Source organism: Sceloporus occidentalis, unplaced genomic scaffold (assembly GCF_023333645.1).
Source record: "Sceloporus occidentalis isolate IW3139 unplaced genomic scaffold, rSceOcc1.0.p SCAF_8, whole genome shotgun sequence".
NCBI classification, from domain to species: Eukaryota; Metazoa; Chordata; class Lepidosauria; order Squamata; family Phrynosomatidae; genus Sceloporus; species Sceloporus occidentalis.
In genome coordinates, this window is record NW_028316988.1 from 38,083,654 (window position 1) to 38,104,651 (window position 20,998).

Genomic DNA, 20,998 nt, shown 5'->3' on the forward strand with positions numbered 1-20,998 from the left:
AAACTGGGATTTGTCATTTGTCGAGATATTTAGCTTTCCCTGATGTTTATCACACTATGCTCTTAAAGAGCTACTATTCCAGTGTGACTCCTCTAGCAGCCTCCTGTTGCATGCTGGGATTGGCAGTTTTAAGGAGCTGAACTTCTCTGCCTGAGAATTCTAAATACCCCTCCTTAAAACTGCCAATCCCAGCATGCAACAGGAGGCATCTAGAGGAGTCACACTGGAATAGTACCTCTTTAAGAGCATAGTGTGATAAACATCTCTGTCAGAGAGCTCTGGTGCCAGAGAAAACTACAAATCCCAGGATCCCTTTAGGCAACTACAGTGGGCAACTACAGAGGGGCATTTCCCCCTTCCATGAGACATACCTAACACAACTGGAAGTGACTTTGCATCACTTCTACTTTTATTTTCATTCAGTTTTCAGCAATTTGGACTCCTGGGAGTGAAAAATCACCCAGTTCTAAAAATATAAATATTAAACATTTCCCACCCTTCTGGGGCCCTGTGGATCATAGGCCTGAAGAAAAGAGAATTGAGCAAAGGATATTTATGTTGCAATGAGGGACTACCGTGCCCCAGATTTGCTAACTCTGCGATGCTTAACTGCGGTTTTCAGAGGCTCATAACAAATAATATAAAGATGGCTATTTGGGGTTTAACATTTGATTACTGCATTTGTGTTATCACACTTTTCAATATCTCAGAAAGGCATCTAAAGCTTTAGTTATGCGCAGCTATATTTAATACATTGATGATTTGATTAATTATCTGCCATTTGTCCAATAAATCAAGTAAAAACACTTTATTCGGTTGGGAGCCCCGGTGTATCAAGGGAACATTTTTGATTACTGAATATTGTGATAGAACAAGGACTGGACTCCATTCACCCTGGAGGAGATTAATAATTGCCAGTGGTATGCATGATATTTGTAACTACTCAGCTTCACCTTTCAATTATTAAAATATTAAGAGTAAATGGCGTGTTGAAAATAATGTAATAACCGGCTCAGCAGCGAGCAGGGGAAAAACAAGTAATGCGTAAATTGCATGTTCATTCTTCGTTTATGGTGCAGAAAAATAAGCCATGCACACGATAGCTTCGTAATCATTTAAGAGACATTTGGAAAATAAATCTCCAATTTAATGAAATGCTGAAAGCAAAAGTGGAGGCTTGGAAATCTGAGTGTTTTGCTTGCTTCCTCCAACCAAATCCTTCCCTCCACCAAAAAGAGAAATGCAGTACCATCCCAAACCCTTCCATACATATAAACATCAGTTAAATGATAATTGGAAATGATGGGAGTCATAGAGGAGATCAAATAAACTAGTATACTACTGTACTATCTGTGCCTGGCATCCTGGTGGGAAGTTACAGTGATGCCATAGACTGGTAATAAGACATATTTTTTTAATTTATTAGATAATAGATAATAAGGTAAGGAACTGTTGGGAGGAGGTAAGAGAAGGAAATCTTACAAGGGAGGAAAAGTAAGGGAAGAGTATTTGGTGGAATGATTTGAATAAAGGTGGTGAATAGCAAAGGAAATAGTTGACAGTTTAGTGGTTAGTTAGAGAATTAGATTCAGAGTCTGAAAGAGTCTTTTAGGCTGTATCTAGACCGCCGGATACGGTGCCCCGGTCACGTGCTAGGGGTTGGCCGAGGACGCAGCGTCCATACCGGCCTCACCCCTAGCATGTGACGGGGGCGTAATCGTGGCGGCGCCCTATACACACGGGGCCCACCATGATTACGTCATACGTGTGCTGTCTCCAAATGGAGGGGCGCATGCATGACGCCCTTCCGCCGCTGCAGGGTGCTTGTGGCGCCCTTTCCGCGGTGCTGGAAGAAGCTCCGAAATGGAGCTCCTTCTGTCACTTGTGTTGCTGCCGTGGCCTTTAAGCAGCCGCGCCAGCGACACAAGAAGAAAGGAACCAAGCGGCCCCTTTCTCTTGTCCCCCGCCGCTGTTGAGGTGTCCTTGGGACTTGAAGCCCCAAGGACACCCCTTTCCAGGCAGCAGGGAAGCGGCCTTTTGCTGCTTCCCCGCGGCCTGGAAAAGCGGCGGATCGGGGCCTCTGGGGCTGCCACTGTGGCAGCTTAGGCCCCAATCTGTCGGGGAAAGAGGCAAGTGCAGGCCACCCCAAAGGGGTGGTCTGTATACCGCCTTAGTCCGGTTGAGGAATTAATGAGTGGTGTTTAAGGGTCTGAGCATGAGAGAGTGAGTGAGATGTGTTTCAAATGTACTTAAATCATTTACAGGTATTAAATAATTAAATAAATTAAATGCTTTCTTGTGTTCAACTGTTGTTAATAAAGAATCAGTGTTTTGTTTTTATACACTTTGGGGCTCTGGGAATGCTATATATATCAGGAAGCTTGGATTCAAGCTATATTGGGAGAAAGGTGGGATATAAGAAAATAAAATAATAAATAATAATAATTCAGGCAAGGTGTCTGTGGTGGCAACAGTGAACATAGAGGGATGGAGTCCAATGGAGAGAGAAGTTGCATAAAGTCTCACAGGGATCTTGAGGGCATCTAGAAAGTTCTCACAGGTGATGGTTACACAGATGGGACTGGAGGAAGTCCTTACATTGATGGAAAAGGCGGTGATCAGGGAAAGCCTTCACAGTTGGTGATTACAGTGAGAATCATGGAATTCTTCACACTGGATGAGTTAGAGAGTAAAAGCTCCATGTTTGGTGATAGTGCTAAGAGTTACTGAGAGAAACCACACGGTTATATCATTGTAAACCAACATATAATGGCAAACTATTGAATTGCACCATTGTGTAACATTCATATTCTGAGAGGGTGAATGAAGCCATAGCTACACCATCCATTGTGCAACTGGAGCCAGCAATGTGGTTATTCTGCAGTAGTCCCACTGCACAATCTGCCTTGATATGCAATGTGTCCCAATGCACAGTGTGCCCTGTTGCGCAGTGGGAGCTCAGTGGGACAATTTGCACAGTATCTTGTTGTACATCCTTGTGTCAACAACATTGCTCCATCACCATAAAGTTACACATCATAGGCTCTGATGCAGGATCACAGCCTATATATATTGCTATAGTTTTAACACTGTTGATCTAGTAAGCACAAAAAATGTAAAATACTTCAGAGCCAAGGAAAGTGTTTTATTTTTCTCTCTGCTTTTAGCATGCAATATAATATGCAGTTGTTGTGGGGTGAAGGCTATGGTGCTGCAATGTGTACGTTGATATGAGTTAAATTAGCTCATTTCAGATGTGCAATGTTTCTCTGTCAAGCTGCCACTATCAAAGGGCAGTAATATATAATACGACTTAAAGAATAAAAGTCAACAGACCATCTAAAAAGTGGCATGGGTAAAGTAGACTATAAGTAATTTTATTGAGGTCTAGATATTTATTTAACCATCCTATTTCTACCCCACCGTTATCTACAATGCTCAACACAGCAGAAAGGGGTTTGATCTATTTTATGCTCCTAAATTGGACTTGCAAGGTAGGAAAGATTAAGATTCAAACTAAATGTTTTGTGCTCCCTGTGATTAATCCATTTTCTTTACTACAGTGGGATTTCCTCAAAGACTCCAACACTCGGGCTTTCAAATAAATCCAGTGATGGTGGTGGTGAAGAAGAAAGATTTCATTTACATTCTTCCAAGAAACACTAAAACTTTCCAGTGATCAATAATAAAAGAAAACATGCTAAATGCAAGCTGTACAATTGAACAAAATGGCATTCTGTGTTAAACAGATGTCTACCACAAATAAATAAATATATTGTATAATCTGGTACTAAGATAATGAGTCTCTTGTTGCCTTGGGAAGCCATGTTAAGACATCCTCTGTTTGAAGGGCTGCCTAGTTTAAGTCTTTAAAAATAACCGGAACCAAAGGTAGCGAGGGCCCTAAAGGTGTCCATCAACAGTTAACACATCTGGGAGATCCTAGTCAGTGGCACAATGAATCCAGTCTGGGTTGCACTCCATATTTTAAAGAGGTCATCCAAGGTCCTGAACCTGTTTGGAAGGAAGAGTGGAGCATGTTGAATACATGCTTTAAACTTTGGACTGAAACCCAGAGGAGACTCATGGTCCACTGAGATAGCAGCCACTAGCCATCGCTGATCTTATTTGACAGGCATGGTTTCTCAAGTCTCCAAAATGGTATTTCCCAACATTGCTAGCTGAGAGTCTTTAACAGAAGATGCTGTGGATTGAATCCTGGATTTTCCACTAGTAAAGCTTGTGCTGGGCAACTGAGCTACAGTTCTTCTCTCTGTTTCATACCCACCTGAGTCTCATATGAATGAAAAATGGAAGAACAGGTCCATCAGCCAATATTCAAACCCTTGACCTTCATAGAAAACTATTTTAAAGGATGTGGCTGAAATGAGCCTCCTGAGGAAAGGATTATCCCAAGCTATACTTCTCTTAAAATGACAGGGAGGTCCCCACCACCACCCACTCCCCCTCAAATGGCTTGCAACCTCTCTATTTGAATTAATCTTTCCTTTGGAAATGGTGATTTCTTCTTCCCTTCCTCACCATCACCATCATGGCTCGTTTTGTATATGTTCCTTTTCCCGGAATCAATTGTACTGCCTATCAGTATGCATTGATCTTTCGTTTTGCACGGCGCTGAGAAAAAGTATTTCTCATCGTAGCTGATTATATAGCCGGGCAACTCACATACTGCCCCAAAGTGCTGAAAAGGGAATGCTTCTGCTTTAAAAGGATATGGTTTGGTGGCCTTGGGTCCTTCAACATGAAATTGCAAGATGTATCAGAAGTCATAATTTTGTTATCCAAGATGAAAAGCAAACATGACCTCATCGTATTTGTTATGGACAAGAAAAGCATTATTTTGAGCCAACCGGCAATCTTTCAGAAGTAGATTTTTGCAATGTTGTCTGGCATATAATAGATTTTGGGGGTAGTTTTCGGATTGCTTTTTGCCAGAAATGAAATTAAGGCCAGGCTGGGTCTTTTTTTATTATTTTTGTCTTACCTTTGTCAAACAATTAAAGGCCTATTCAAACTCAACTTTTACTGCTCCCTTAACAGTTTTTCCCACATTGACCCAAGTACGAATAATGGCTACTATTCAGGGATATTAAATAATATTCACAAATATTCTTGTTTCCAAAGACAAAGCGGACACAGAAAGGCATTACATTTTTAAAGAATACTCAACTATTAGTAGACTTCTCTCATTTCAGGACTTTGTGTGCATGTGTGTGTGTGTGTGTGTATTTGCACACAAAAATATTTCTTAGTAGAAAAATGTGTACTTTGCATAAAGTATTTTTCTGTACAAAAATGTTGTGTGTTGGTTCAAATTAAGGTGTTTTTCCCCACCAGATCTCTGCTCAGCACCTATTCAGCAGGAGATCATAAACTCATAACTGCTGGGGTTTCATAGCCATCTGCAAAGAGTGCTTGGATTGTGTATTCCTGAATGGAAGAGGGTTAGATTGGAAGGCCCTTGAGGCCTCTTCCAACTCAGTGATTAGGTTCAAGTTGTGAAAGACTAAACAAGACCCCAAACACCAACCGTTGCAGCCTGGCAGTAACCCAACCAAAGTGCTTCTGAGACATTGCTGATCATGGCACTGGTGAATAACATCTGCAAGCACTCTCCTGATCACAGAGGGCATTGAAACAAGCAGTTGTGCCAGGATCCCAAGGGCTTGTCCCATGAGTGGGAGAGCATTTTTGGACATAATTCCCCAGCTGCCCCGTCTACAGCATGTTGGAAGTACCTTGGTCATGACACTGCCAGGCTGCCAAGAAAGTCTATTTGAAAGGTGGCATCATTGGACACAACCAAAATGACAAAGCTCTGTCATCATAGGTGATGATGCAGGATTTTGGCCCAAATTTTTTCACAAATGAATTTTTCACAAATAAAGCCCCAAAGTACAAAAAAAAGGAATGAAATAATCTACAAAATCTCTCATAATCTCACATAGCAAGAAGAATATATGTGTGTGTGTGTGTGTGTGTGTGTGTGTGTGTGTAACTGCGCACAATCTTTTGATCCTTCTACAGTTCCTTCTAATGTGGAAATGACCATTTTATGGTACTCAGTATTGGCTTAGCGAAAGTATGAGTGAAAAACTAGTTTCCAGTGAAGAATCCCCAGGGCTTCTCTAGGGAATCATAATACGCCTACAGCTCTTTGTATACAGCCCTGGAGAGGGGGGTTAGAATAACCCGCAGCATTCGTTAAAATTAATTTTTAAAGTGTTTACATCCAGATATTAGAACTGCCTAATGCCCTTCATTTGAGCATAAATTATAAATGTGTTGACCAGAGAGGGAAAGGGAATGAGAGAGAAGACTATGCATTTCACTTGGTAAATTATTTAAACTACGATTATTTGTTTTCACGAGCCACATCCTAACAGGTTTGGATGTGTGATGATAAATTATATCTTGTTTGTCTCTTTGCTCATAATCCCTGTGTTCTGCTTAGTTTAAAAACCTCAGAAACCACTTCAGAAATTAGAAGATGCAAATCCTCTTCTCCTGTGAATCTGGTGCTGTCTCTTTTTATTCAAACAGAGTTGTTAGGGTTTTTTGAGGAATATGATTAACAGTTGCAGCCTAAGATGTCAAAAACATGGAATTAACAAAGGCTGATGTTTGACCCATTATTATACAGTCCGTCCTCACCTTATGTGGGGGATCCGTTCCGGATCCCTCCGCGTAAGGCGAATTCCGCCTATGCTCGAGCCCCATTGGAAACAATGGGGCTCGTGTGCGGCGGCGCAAGCGCGCGTGGGGCGCAACAGGTGCGTGCGCGCCCATTCAATTGAATGGGACACGCCGCCCCTTCCGCCCCGCGCGTGCCCCGCGTCTTGAGCGCGTATGCTCAAGGCCGCGTATGGCGCGCCCGCGTATGGCACGGGCGCGCTGTATGAGCAGAATTATATGTTACCCAGGTACCATGGTGTTCCAAATTACATGGGAGAGGATGGTTTAAGGCCTTTCCTCATCAGTAGTACCCACTCTATTTCTCCAGTCCCTTTTTAAAGCCGTCTCAACTATTGACCATCACTATGTGTTGTTGCCATGAATTCCATAACATACAGTGGGGCCCTTGGTATCCACTGGGGCTTGGTTCCAGGACCTCCTATGGATATCAAAATCCATGGATACACATTTTTCCTCCAGAGATGTTCCCCTAAGTGGTGAAAGATGTTTGTTAGCCAGCCCACATTTTTTCCTCGTATACGTACATTGCATTTAACATGCCTTCTTTTGCAACTGATTCTTAGAAGGTAAACATGAGTTTAATTTGCAAGTCTCATTGCTCAGGCACATGTCTCTGAGAAAATCCCATTGTGGGAGGAAAAACAGGTTAACCGAAGGGAAAACACACTCCCACTTCGTGTCTGGTTTGAACCACAGCTGAGTGAGCAATTCAGTTTCAAGATCCTGAACTTACTATGAACATTAAATCATCCAAGATTGAGGAATGGAAAAACAGATGGACTTTTGGAAATATTAACGCTCATCCCTCTCTCTGTTTATCTCTTGTCTTCTCTCTTTCTCTCCACATCTGATTTGCAGTGGCCTTGCATTGCCAACAGTGCACAACACAGTCTTGGTACATTCCAGTGGAGGCTCAGGAAGCTCCAGTGAATCTGAAAGCAGCTCTGAGTCAGATTCAGACAGTGAAACCAGCTCCAGTGATAGTGAATGCAATGAAGAGTCACGCAGTGGAACTCCAGAGGTAACGCCTAAGTTCTTACACCCTTCCTCTGTATAAAGTTATGTGTTCTAGGGTTGGAATTTTATTTTTGCAACTGAGTATTCTCATCTCTTTGTAAATGCAAGACCTCTGTTCTTTTGACGCAATAATGCAATCCACTTGGGGCTGGCCACAAAAATGGGAAAAATACCTGAGCTTTTTCGTTTTATTGTTCAAGCCAATTGCCAGAAAAGCCAGGGGTACTGCCCTTGTTTTCACTCACTCACTCTCCTGCCTACATTTAGTTTAGCTGTAAGATTTAAGAGTGTAGACAGCTCTCAGACCTGTCCCAAAAGAGCTGAGGACTGGAGCGTGGCTTTGGCGCGGCTTCTGGTCTCTTAGGATGCATGCATCATTTAATCATTTAAATAGCATACCTCCAAAGTGACCTGAAGCAGCTTTATTTTTGCCTGTATGTATGGGCTCAAAATAGAGGATTAGTTTTTTGTGGGGTTTTCAGGCTATGTGACCATGTTCTAGAAGAGTTTATTCCTAATGTTTAGCATTCTCTGAAGATGCCAGCATCTGTTTCTGGCATCTTCAGAGAATGCTAAACATCAGGAATAAACTCATCTAGAACATGGCCACATAGCCTGAAAAATCCACAAAAAGCCATGGCTGCCAGTCATGAAAGCCGTCGCCTTCACAAAACAGAGCATTATCTGTATTTAAATCATGTTCTTCATTCATTTAATTAGGCTGCATCACAGTAACTATAGAAACAACTAAACCCTTAGGCTTCATCTGCAATGTGGAATTAATGCAGTTTGACACTGCTTTAACTGTCATGACTCAATGCTATGGAAACTGGGATTTGTAGTTTCTTGTGGCACTAGAGCTGTCTGACAGGGAAGGCTAAATATCTCATAAAATGACAAATCCCAGGATTCCATAGGATGGAGCCATGACATTTAAAGTGTCACACTGCATTATTTCTGCAGTGTAGATGCAGACTCAATGATAGCACAAACTGAATCAAGCCATCCCTTGTTAAATGATGATAGTATTATTCGATACTGTATTGATCAAGCAAGAAAAAATATTCTTAAAACTAGGTAGTTCTGATTTCTCAAATGTTATAAAAGATGGTGTTGCAAGTGGAGCTTTGAAAGCTAGCAATATGTATATTGTGCATTTTGGTTGGCCGACAAAGGTATCACTCTTTAGTGGATTTTTGATGTTATTGGATTTGCTTTATGGCCAACATGGCTATCCCTGGATGTGATGTTCTGTTGTTGTTGTTGCTGCTGTTTTAAAGTTTAGTTCTCTTTCTCCCTTCTTCAGCCTGAACCTCCTTCAGCTAACAAATGGCAGTTGGATAAATGGTTAAACAAAGTCAACCCCCACAACAAAACGATCATCAACAACCAGCATGAAAACCACAGTGAGAACAGCTCTCAGGCTCAGAGCAGCTCTCAGAATGAAGGGCAAAACAAAGGGAAGCTAAACAGCAGCTTGCCTCTGACTGATTCCAAAGACCGGGCGCTACGTAGTCCCATCCGAGAGAAGGCCAAGCCACGGGTTGCCCACAAAGCCCCGGCCGAAGCGAAAGCTTCTAAGCAGAAATCTCCAGCTCACAATGAACCTGCCACCCAAAGGACTACCGGGAAAAAGCAACCCAAAAAAGTAGAACGGACTCCCAGCGCCGACGAATACAATTGGCCCAAACCAAATATTACCAGCAGCACACCCAAAGAGAAGGAATTGCAAGATGCCCAAGAGCAGCCAAAAGTTCGCACAAAAGTTGCAGCAGGGAAGACTGCTCCCAGGAAAGAGCCAAGAACTACCACTGGCCCCGCACTCGAAAAGAAAAAATATCGGGGGCCCAGCAAAACCATTCCAAAGTCTCGGGAGTTTGTGGAAACCGATTCATCCACTTCCGATTCAAACACGGACCAGGAGGAAAACCTGCAGGCTAAGACCTTGCAGGCGTGCAGTGGCCCTGACAGTGCCATCAAAGCCAAGGATTCCAGCAGTAACATCCTCAGTGTCAGCAGCTTAACAAGTACCGGCAGCAACGTTTCCATTGACCCCAATAGCAATGACTTAGAAGAGCCCCTTTTCTCCCCGATCCCCATTGTCCAGAATGAGCCCCTCTCCCCACTCAAAGACTTTGAAGAACTCAAATACCTTTGGGTGAAAATTGACCTGAGTTTGCTCTCTCGGATTCCTGGGCAAGGCACCTTTGAGAGCATGCCTGGGAAAATGGAACCCAGGGAAGTCAACACGAAACATAGACGGCAATGTCGAGAGTCCCCAACACTCGCTGCTGAAAAACCACCCACTAAATCGAAAAGGAAGCACAAGGTAAAATGCAGTTTTCATTTATTTGCAACTTATAATAAATTCCCAACCCTTAGTGGATCCATGGTACTTAACAACAGGGATGGGAAATAACATTTCAGCACAGAGAATGCTGTTTTCTGTGTAGGAAATGTTTCTTCTGTGCTTATATATTGTTTTCTGGACAGAAAATGTCATTTTGTACATTAAAAGACACATGCATTTCTTTGTACAGAATAAGTCCTAAGATGTGAATATTCTGTGAAAGCCGCATTGTTTTTGATGAATTTCTCACAGAAAAGAGAAAAATCATAAAATGGTTTATTCTTGCCTATAAAAATAAAATTTATAAAGATTTGCATCGTGACATTAACAACTTGACAAGGCAATGGTAAACACAGGGATGCACAATCCCTGTATAACATGGTGCTGCACAATGCACAATTATCAGAATCTTGTTAGTATCTTCTTCATGGAAGTAGTTGGACTTTTCTGTTTGATGTGGAATGTCTACATTCAGTTCAAGGTTGTGGAAACATAGCTGAACATGTGGCGTCATTAAAAGGCATAGCAATCTGGAAAATCAGTATGCAAAGGGATCTTGTAGATCCTACACCACATCGGGGCCGTGGCAACCGCATACCGTGCCCCGTTATCGCCTTTCTGTGGCACAAAAAGGAGCTGCAAAAAGCAGCTCTTTTCTGCACTGAGGAAAAGGCACCGTAGCCGCCAGCACCATGGCTTTTCAGCACTCCTTTGGTGATGCATCATGTAGATGCAGTGCCAGAGGAGCACTGTGATGCCATGTGCTGTGTGGCGTGGCACTATGCCACCAGGGCTCCTCATGTGCATGCAGATTCCCCCCCCCCCAAAAAAAAAGTGTGTTTGTGCATTTGGCTGCACATTTGGATATGTATTCATTTCAAAAGGTTGCCACTCAACACATGGGTTGCCTAGCAGAATCAATGCATAAATCTGCATGCCAAGATTTATGATGCACAACCCTGATGTAGGATCTTGGCCATAATGTCATTTAGTCATACCTCTTTCACAGAAAATATATGGGAAGAATGAGGATTGCTTCACAATTGAAATGCTTCTCTTATAATGCCCTATAATGTTCCCCAGGACTGGGTGGAGAACTGGGCACCAGGAAAACAAAATGGAACTCATGGAAATTGAAGGGGTGAAAGGGAATGGGGAATGGAAAGGAAGCACACACCATACAAGAAATATGCATAAATATATTTCAGGGGAAGGAACTGGGAAAACTATCGCTGAGTATTCCTCTCCTAAGAAAACACTGTGAAATTCATGGGGTCATCATAAGTCGACAGGCAATTTGAAGGCACATACACACATACATACAAAAGTTCATGCTGACTTTATTTTAAAGTCCATAGATCGATGTGCAAGGCGGGGGGGGGGGGGGGACGTTGTTATTACTGGGTTTGTTATTGTTGTGTACAGCACATGCATCCTTAGTATTTTGCTGTGTTCTTCCTCTCAGTACAAAATGTAGTGGAGGCTTCAGATGTGATAACTGTGATAAGTGAACCCACTCTGGGTTTATTCTGAAGTTTAAAGGTCAGGTCCTTGGAGAACTCCTTTAAAGTTCCTTTCTAGTTCAAACTTAGTTTCAGATTAAAACCTGAACTTGAAACTAAAACTTGATGTCAGGTTTTACCACCACACTGACAGCAGAACAGTAGCTTCCACTGCAAGCCTAGGTCTAGAAAACCTTGGTGCTTCTCCAGAGAATTAACCCGAAGTCACTTGAAATAGAGTTCAGAATACACCAAGAAGAGAGAGATATGATTTCCTTGCTTTGTCTAGCCTAGTACTACATCTTTGCCAGATGATGTTCTTTGTAGTGTCTGGAGCATTAATGTCATGTTTTCCTCCAACTTAAATAGGCATGCCTCCATTAAAACCAACAGGTTGTACATGCTGTAGCAGTTACTGAGTGCTGTCTTTTAGTATATACAGAAGAGTGTGGACTTTGTTACATAAACATCTGAGATATATCAAAATGCCATTCACTTAAGTAACAATCTTCCTTTCTTTCATTCATTTTTGCAACAGCTACAAGTAAAACAGAATCTTTTGTGACTCAAGAGACAATGCTTTATCATGTGTTTTATGTTATTTACGCCCATGGGTATCCTATCAGGCGGGATATGACAGCATGCTTCAAACTAAAATGTGTTTTTAGAAAGGAAACAATGAATATTTGCAGTCATCTCAATGGGGCTTTTTCCCCCTACCTCATATGGTTCTACTTCTGGTTTTGCTGAGAAAAAAAATGGTTTTGGGACACTAAAAAAAGAATATTGTAAATCTCAACCAATACAACATCAGCCATCAGTAGAATCTGCATTTGAAAATGTCAGTTTTAGAGCTGTATGAATGAAAAGAGTGGAGGCAAACAAATGTTTTTCTGTTCCTCCCTCCATGCTAACTGTCATCCTTCGGCCTGTGAGGGAGTGAACAGGCAGGCCCAGCTCCATCAGGGCTAGCCTGAAGATAGAGAGCCCTCCCTAGATGCTAACTGTCATCCTTCAGCCTGCGAGGGAGTGAACAGGCGGGCCCAGCTCCACCAGGGCTAACCTGAAGATAGAGGGCCCTCCCTCCATGCTGTCATCCTTCAGCCTGAGAGGGAGTGAACAGGCAGGCCCAGCTCCATCAGGGCTAGCCTGAATGAAGAGAGCACTCCCTCCATGCTAACTGTCATCCTTCATCCTGTGAGGGAGTGAACAGGCTCTATCAGGGCTAGCCTGAATAAAGAGAGCCCTCCCTCCATGCTAACTGTCATCCTTCAGCCTGTGAGGGAGTGAACAGGCAGGCCCAGCTCCATCAGGGCTAACCTGAAGATAGAGAGCCCTCCCTCCGTGATAACTGTCATCCTTCAGCTTGCGAGGGAGTGAACAGGCAGGCCCAGCTCCATCAGGGCTAGCCTGAAGATAGAGAGCCCCCCCTCCGTGATAACTGTCATCCTTTGGCCTGTGAGGGAATGAACAGGCAGACCCAGCTCCATCAGGGCTAGCCTGAAGATAGAGAGCCCTCCCTCCACGATAACTTTCATCGCCTGTGAGGGAGTGAACAGGCAGACCCAGCTCCATCAGGGCTAGCCTGAAGATAAGAGAGCCCTCCCTCCATGATAACTGTCATCCTTTGGCCTGTGAGGGAGTGAACAGGCAGACCCAGCTCCATTAGGGCTAGCCTGAAGTTAGAGAGCCCTCCCTTCATGATAACTGTTATCCTTCGGCCTGTGAGAGAGTGAACAGGCAGGCCCAGCTCAACCAGGGCTAGCCTGAAGAAGAAGAGCCCTCCCGCCAGTCCATCTGCCTTGGTCCAAGCCCCAGAGGGAGAAAAGAACCACTGGACCTCATCCCCTTTCCCACCACCATTCCCTTCCCCTTTTGTGTCGTGTCTTTTAGATTGTAAACCTGAGGACAGGGAATAATTGTAAGCCACTCTGATAGCCATTACGGCTGAAGGGCGGGGTATAAATACCATAAATAAATAAATAGAGATTAAGTGCCAGGTTTCCAGACAACTGTTTCCAGTCTGTTTCTCAGAATGAAAATAGTGAAATAGAATGAAGATAGTGACAGTATGGTTAAACCAACCTATGCCTCTTTTAGCAGAGGTGTAGGGAGCCTCAGGTTCCAGGGCTAAATCTGGCCCTTCTGAGGTCCCAATCCAGCCCTTTTGAGTTCCCCAGATTGACAGATACCTTCCTCATTGTTGGATGGTTTCCTGCCTTTTGTCCATTTTTTTTTTCATTTTGAAAAGTTAAGATACTTCTCCTGGGGGGGGGGGGGGCTCATCTACATTTGCCAGAATACTAGGCTGCCCCTGAAGTATTCTGACTCCGAACTCTCCCTGAATGCCCCCACTCAAATGCTGTGGGTGTTCAGTGAATGATGGGTGCCTATTGTCCCATATGGTCCCTGTGAGCCAAGGTTTTGCCATTGTGGGTGCAAGATGCCCAGCCTTGTCCTGATTCAATGCCCACAGTCACCCAGCAGGGATGCTTGCAGGGACCGCACAGGAAGGCAGCCACCCATTGTTTTTGCATTTTGCTCTAGGTGTTCTGGAAAACCAAGAGCAAAAGGTAAGTCTTTTTACTGCAGGACAAAAGTTGAAAACCCAGAATCAGGTCCAGGTATTGAGAACACGGCTTGGGCCCAATTTGGGGCTTTGAGCCTGCATAATGTAAACAGCATGCAACAAGCCATGGGAGGGAGATTCGTGGTTTATAAGGAATGTAGACAAGCCCTTAGTCATTGGCAGTAAGAGCCTGAAACTAAAATATGGTGCTTTTCTTGATCCTACATTGGCCCAAATTTCATATACAAGGTATTGGGAGGTCATGCTATACTGGGCAACAAGTGTGAGATATACCCAATGCCCACAAGTAGCTTCTTATGGGCTAGACGAGGGCTACTCAAATTGGTGGTCCCTGGACTGGTGCTACTCCCTGAGACAATCCTGATAAATTTCCCAGAAAGAAAGTAACAATAGTAGCCTGTGGCCACAAATAAGGTGTCCATCTGTTCTAGTTGGGATTGAGTGTTATGCTTTGAGAAAGCCATTAGAAAGTACAACTAGTGTGTTTCTCACAGAGACTGTGGCAAGCCAGGTGAGCCAATGCAATGCTCTCCTGTCATTATTTTTCCAGACTGTGGTTTTCAAGCCACATTTGATGTGCCATTACTCAGCTCACTTTCAAAGGATTCACTAAATTTGTATTGAATTATGAACATTTTATTGGGGAGAGGTCACTGTATTAAATACAGAAGCATTGTGTAATCTTGCTCAAATGATCTAGACTATTTGAGCCTAACTAGTTAAAATCACTTAGACGGATATGCGTGGTGGTTTCATACATTCTGCACCAGTTGATATCATTGGCACGATGAGATGGCAGTAAGATGAGTTGCAGTGTTTATAAAAACTTTAATTACCTGTTTTCTCTCCATGTGCTTGAAGCAGTTGGAAAGTTTGGACACATTTGGGGAAAACAAGAAACAGCGCTTGGAAGAGACTGCTGCTTCATGCTTGCTTCCACCCTGCATTTCTCCAATACCCAACCACAGAATACCCAGTGTTAAAGAGTAAGTTCTTCTTTCTCTTGTTTTTTCCCTTTATTTCTTTCTTTGATTATCAGTCTATCTTACTTTATGCAAGAGTAGGGCAACAAATGGCCTCCAAGCCTAATTTTTGTGAACCCAAAGAACCCAAAGTCCTTGCAGAGAGGTGAGAGGAACAAAAATAGCCCTGTACCCCACACACAGATTCCTGCCTTTATGGCAGATAATTTGCATCGCTTTTCATACTAGGCTGGGCAATTTCTGTGTACTGAACCCCACTCCCCCGTCTAAAACTATTGGGCCACCAAAATTTGGTGGCAAAGGGGGGAAAGCCACATCTTGTTATTTTGTACTTTTATAAAATATCGGGCCTGAAGAAGAGAAGCCCTCCCCTCCCTCCTTCCAACTGTCACCTTCTGGCCTTAGAGGGAGTGAAAGGACAGGCCCAACACTATTGGGCCTGAAGAGAAAGAGCCCTCCCTTCCCTCCTTCCAACTGTCATCTTCTGGCCTGGGAGGGAGTGAAAGGACAGGCCCAACACCATCGGGCCTGAAGAGGAAGAACCTTCCCCTCCCTCCTTCCAACTGTCATCTTCTGGCCTTAGAGGGAGTGAAAGGACAGGCCCAACGCCATCGGGCCTGAAGAGGAAGAGCCCTCCCCTCCCTCCTTCCAACTGTCATCTTCTGACCTTAGAAGAAGCGAAAGGACAGGTCCAACGCCATCGGGCCTGAAGAGGAAGAGCCCTCCCCTCCCTCCTTCCAACTGTCATCTTCTCGTCTTAGAGGGAATGAAGGGACCTGCCCAACGCCATCAGGCCTGAAGAGGAAGAGCCCTCCCCTTCCTCCTTCCGTCATCTTCCGGCCTTAAAGGGAGCGAAAGGACAGGCCCAACACTATCGGGCCCAGCCTCGATTAAGAAAAAGAGCCCTCCCTCCAGTCCATCTGCCTTGGTCCAGGCCTCAGAGGGAGAGAAGAATGCTGGACCTGATCCCCTCCCCCCCTCACCATTCCCTTCTCCTTTTGTGTCGTGTCTTTTTAGATTGTAAGCCTGAGAGCAGGGAACCATCTATTATCCCCTCTGTTGTAAGCCGCCCGGATTCTCAGTGATTGGGCGGCATATAAATAAATCCTATTATTATTATTATTATTATTATTATTATTATTATTATCATCTGACCATGTAGGCAAGGCAATCTTTCTCTAGGAGATCCACGCTACTCCTAATAACTATTTATGCAGGCATCATACTAGTGAGACAAGCTACAAACACACATACATTGCTGCTACCTTGCTTTGTCACTTCCTTGATTTTAAAGAACTTACTTTGGTTTGTCTTCTCTAGAACCAAGAAATTGTTTCTTTTTCTTATTCTGAACCACATTACAGCAGAGCAATGATATTTATATTTATGAAAAAAATCCTGCAATTAACATGTAATCCATGGTTTTTAAACCCATTTTGAGCTAAAGCCATCTGGTCCCTAATCTCTCTTATACCTTTGTAATTACGAACTCCACTTACTGCAAATAAATTTAACTACATTTACTCTGTCTAAATCCCCATTTTTTTTCAAGTCAGAAAAGGCATGCATTGCATAGGGTGAGACCCCTTTTAAAATGATGCAAATTGCCTTTGTCATTCCATCAAGTATATATGTTTATCATTCTCCAACACTTACGTCATCTATTTTTTATGTTGCCTTCATCAAACCCCGGGGATCTACCCCCAACCTGATGTTTCTTAATTTGAGCTTGTTTTCTAGGTCATTAATTTGATTCCTTAGAGCTCTGCATCATTGGTATCCTCTGTTGAAATAAAATTGTGTTCATCGATAGTTATTTCCCTTATGCTGGCTCTCCACTCCCTTGCTCCCAGATGCTTCAGTTGCCAAGCAAAATTTTTTAGACTTTCATATCTGTTAGGTTTATGGTTACTGAGACCATGATCACGTTGTGGCTTGTTATTAATATCCTCCCACGATCATATTTAACCCAACCCATTTTCATAACTTGAGTAATTCCCAAGGAATGCACAAATGCCAGTTTCTGGGGAAAGCGGTGAGATAAGAAGTCAAGGAAATGAGCCAAAAACAAGGAATGAATATAGGTAATGGGTAGTACGTGTCACTTCAGGGAGGTTATTAACATTGAGACTACATTGACTATTTTCTCCCCTTTGGTTTTCAAAACCAAAATAATACTTTCAGAGCATGGAGAACTGTTAATTTTCAAATGCACATTAACAGAACAGTCCTGTTGGGATGGGGGAAGAATCTCTGGGTGCATCTACATTGTAGAAATAATGCAGTTTGACTGCACTTTTAATGCCGTAGCTCCATCCTATGAAATCCTGAGATTTGTCGTTTTACAAGGATTTTAGCCATCTCTGCCGAAGAGTGTTGGTACCTCACAAAGCTACAAATCCCAGGAATCTGTAGTATGGAACCAAGGCAAATAAAGTGGAGTCAAACTGCATTATTTCGACAGTGTAGCTGCATCTTCTGGCACAGAAACTCCCAGAGTCTGGCTAAGATGGAAGTAGTGAGATGGTACAAAGAAAGAAGCTGTCAGTTTTATGCTTTTATTAAAAAAATCCCTCAGATGATCAAAGGTCTGGAAACCAAGCATTATGAGGAACAACTTAAGGAGCTGGACATGCTTATCTTTCAGAAGAGAAGATTGAGAGATGACTTGATAGCTGTCTTTAAATATCTAGAGAGATGTCATGCAGAAGATGAAGCCAGCTTGTTCTCTGCTCCTCCAGATACTAGAACACAAACCATTATGAAAACCAATGGATTCAAATTACTAGAAAAGAGATTCCACCTAAGCATAAGGAATATATATATTACTGTAAGTGTTGTTTAACAGTTGAATAGACTGCCTTGGAGTGTGCTGGACTCTCCATCTTTGGATGTCTTCAAACAGAGGTTGGATGGGATCTTTCAAGGATTCTTTAGTGGCGTATTCCTGCATGACAGGGAATTGGACTTGATGGCACTTGTGGCCCCTTCCAAGTCTACGATTCTATGATTATATTCAGTTATATTCAATATCAATTATCTATGGTAGGTCTCTCCAGCTTCCCATCTCAACATGTTTTAGGATGGAGAGAATGTTGCAGTCATCATTTCCCACTGCCCTGATCTGCAGCTTCAGTTGGGACACTGCCTGGTGTAAGAGATAGGTTTGTGGGGTTGGCATCAGCAGAGATAGCTATAACAATGGAGCTTTGCCATCATAGCTACATCTGACAATTCAGGATCTTCGGCCCCATAGCTAGGCCTTTAGGGGCCCTGAAGCAGAAAGTACATTCAGGGAATGTTCACATGCTCCCGAATCCTACTGCGCACCATGGGCACCATCTTGGTGCACCACGGGCAAAGGAGCCGCATCTCTTTGGAGCCCCCTTTGGCTGAGACCCCTGGAGCAGTGCCCCGGTTGCCCCAGCCTAGCTATGGGCCTGAGGATCTTTGTTTATTTGTCCCTGGAATACACATTTTTGTATACATTTCAATATAAAGTTTGCATTTTATATGCAATTTGGTCTGTAGCTGTTTTCCGTCTCATTCCAATCAATAGAAGAGAATAGTAGAATCTTAGATCTGGAAGGGGCCACAACTGCCACCAAGTCCAACCCCCAGCCATACAGGAATATAAACTAAAGCACTCCCGAAAGAAGCCCATCCAAACTCTGTTTAAAGACTTCGAAATATGGAGAATCCACCACCTTCTGAAGCAGGTCTCACAAGAGTTCTTCTGACAGTAGAATTTTTTGATAAGCTTTATGAGTATGTATTCTTAGATAAGTATTAGACAGATAAAGGATATTAGTGAGAGTGGTAATAAAATTCTCATTTTGACAGCAACGGTTTTTATTTCCTAACGGCCACAATTAGGAAATAACTGGAATAGATGCGCCTATCATTAGATGTGGTGAAGGGCTGCAACATACAGTCAGGTGATGCTATTGAATTTCCCCCAATTGTGAAATCAAGCTGCTTTGCTGAGCTTGTTTCTCTTTGATTTGTTGCTTTGAGGTATTGTAAATCTATAAATGCCTGACACTGACTTCAATTGACTAAGAGGGAGACATAAATTCTTGTTGACTTAATTTGCTATTGAAAATTTGAGTCAATAATCATGAAAAGTAAATGGCTGTGGAATGCAATATGAGTTGTTTAAGGAAAGATTAAAATTCAAATAATCTTCATTGACTCGACTAGGATGGTAACTAAAATAATAATAAAAAGAAATCCATGGACAAATTAAGATGTTAAGAAGTCAGCTGGGTCTATTGTCCTTTAAAAAAAAAGTCAGGAGTTGAACAGGGTTACTTTTTCCTAGATAGGAAAAATTGTTTCCCAGGGCATTGGTTTTACTGTAAGGTCAGCCAAGGACACTGTGCTTTTGTTATAGCAGCCATTTTTCTTCCCAGTCTGGCTTTTATCGCATGCAGGTCTTCTGCACAGAGTTAGCTAGTAGGGTTTGCTAGGTGGAATAAGGAACATGGACTCTTGTCCCTGTCATAGTTGTGTGGAAGAGGGAATTTCAGTAGGTATTCTTTGCATAACATGCAACATCTCCTCAGATTCCTACCTCTACACAAATATTATAGGAAAAGGAGGCCTGTCTCTTATTTCACCTTACAACATATGATGGGCATGACATATGGAAGCTGCAATAGATATGCTGTTCTGGAAGCACAGGGATGAAAGCACCTAGCCCCTCTCACCTGTTTCATGGCCCCTGGATTCCTTCCAGACCCGCTCAGACGCCTTCACCCATCAGCCAAACAAGAAGAAGCTCCATTCTTGGAAACTTTCAGAAGTGGCAAGTCTCCTTTAAAATAAAGCTCACCCTCACATGTAAACATTTATCTCACCCCAAGAAGGTGGTATTGTGAAACAGTAAGTTGTACATTGGAGGATGCATCCACTGAAGGTCTTAGGGGTAGAAAATGAGCTTGCTCACCTATGTAGTAGCTGGAGAAACACTCAGAGAAAGTAGACCTTTGCAAAGAAAGGGAATCACACAACCTTCCGGATGATGTTGAACTGTAATCCCCAGCAGCCCTAGCTGAAGAGTGTTGGGTATGATAAACTAACAAAATCTGGAGGGCTACATGATGTCCCGGCCTTGCAGTTCCACATTCTGAAACATGTATGATGTTTCATTTCTCAATCATTGTGTGGCACAGTGGACTCCAAAAATGGGTGGCATATGCATCCCACTTATAATAACTAGTCCTGTGTTGTTTCCCCCCTTGGCAGCAACAACCCCCTTAAAAAGGTGACAAAGAAAAGGGAAGAAAAGCTGTTCCCGCCTCCATTGTCGCCTCTGTTGGACGATGCAGTACCCAGGCAGAACAACAATGACAACAACACTTTTGGTCCAGAGAATACCCTCTCAGCCCCACTGCAAGCCAACACCTGCTCCAAACACAGGAAGAATGAGAACAAATCCTCTTCCAGTGCAAAAGGAATCTGTGTAAGTTGCCAAAAAATGACTGTTCAACATCTATTTATCTTACAGGTTGAATCTCCCTTCTCCAGAATTCCAAAATCCCCCCCCCCCAAATTCCAAAATTCAGATAGTGACACCTTTGCCATCTATTCTGATGCTTCAGTGTACACAAACTTTTCATGCACAATTTTTAATGCACAAAATTATTCAGGCTACATGCATAAACTGTATATGGAACATAAATTAATTTCATGTTTAGACTTGGGCCCCAACATATCTTATTATATATATTCAAATATTCAAAAAGAAATTAAAATGAAATCAAAAGGGCTTTTGGCTCCAAGCATTTCAGATAAAGGAGATTCAATGTGTATCTCTTTCAAAACTCTGGTCTTC

General features: G+C 42.8%; 1 protein-coding gene across 5 annotated transcripts in view; it reads left to right on the forward strand.

The window, feature by feature from the left end:
- Positions 1-20,998, forward strand: part of AFF2 (ALF transcription elongation factor 2) — a 400,785-nt gene that overhangs the window by 341,481 nt on the left and 38,306 nt on the right. For 4 of the 5 annotated variants that reach the window (XM_089536318.1, XM_089536317.1, XM_089536321.1 and 1 more), the window contains 4 exons: positions 7,576-7,738; positions 9,041-10,063; positions 15,038-15,162; positions 20,410-20,626. In XM_089536318.1, the coding sequence (XP_089392444.1) occupies positions 7,576-7,738; positions 9,041-10,063; positions 15,038-15,162; positions 20,410-20,626 (1,528 nt within the window). The remainder of the gene's footprint in view (positions 1-7,575; positions 7,739-9,040; positions 10,064-15,037; positions 15,163-20,409; positions 20,627-20,998) is intronic. The other variant, XM_089536319.1, reaches the window with a different exon arrangement.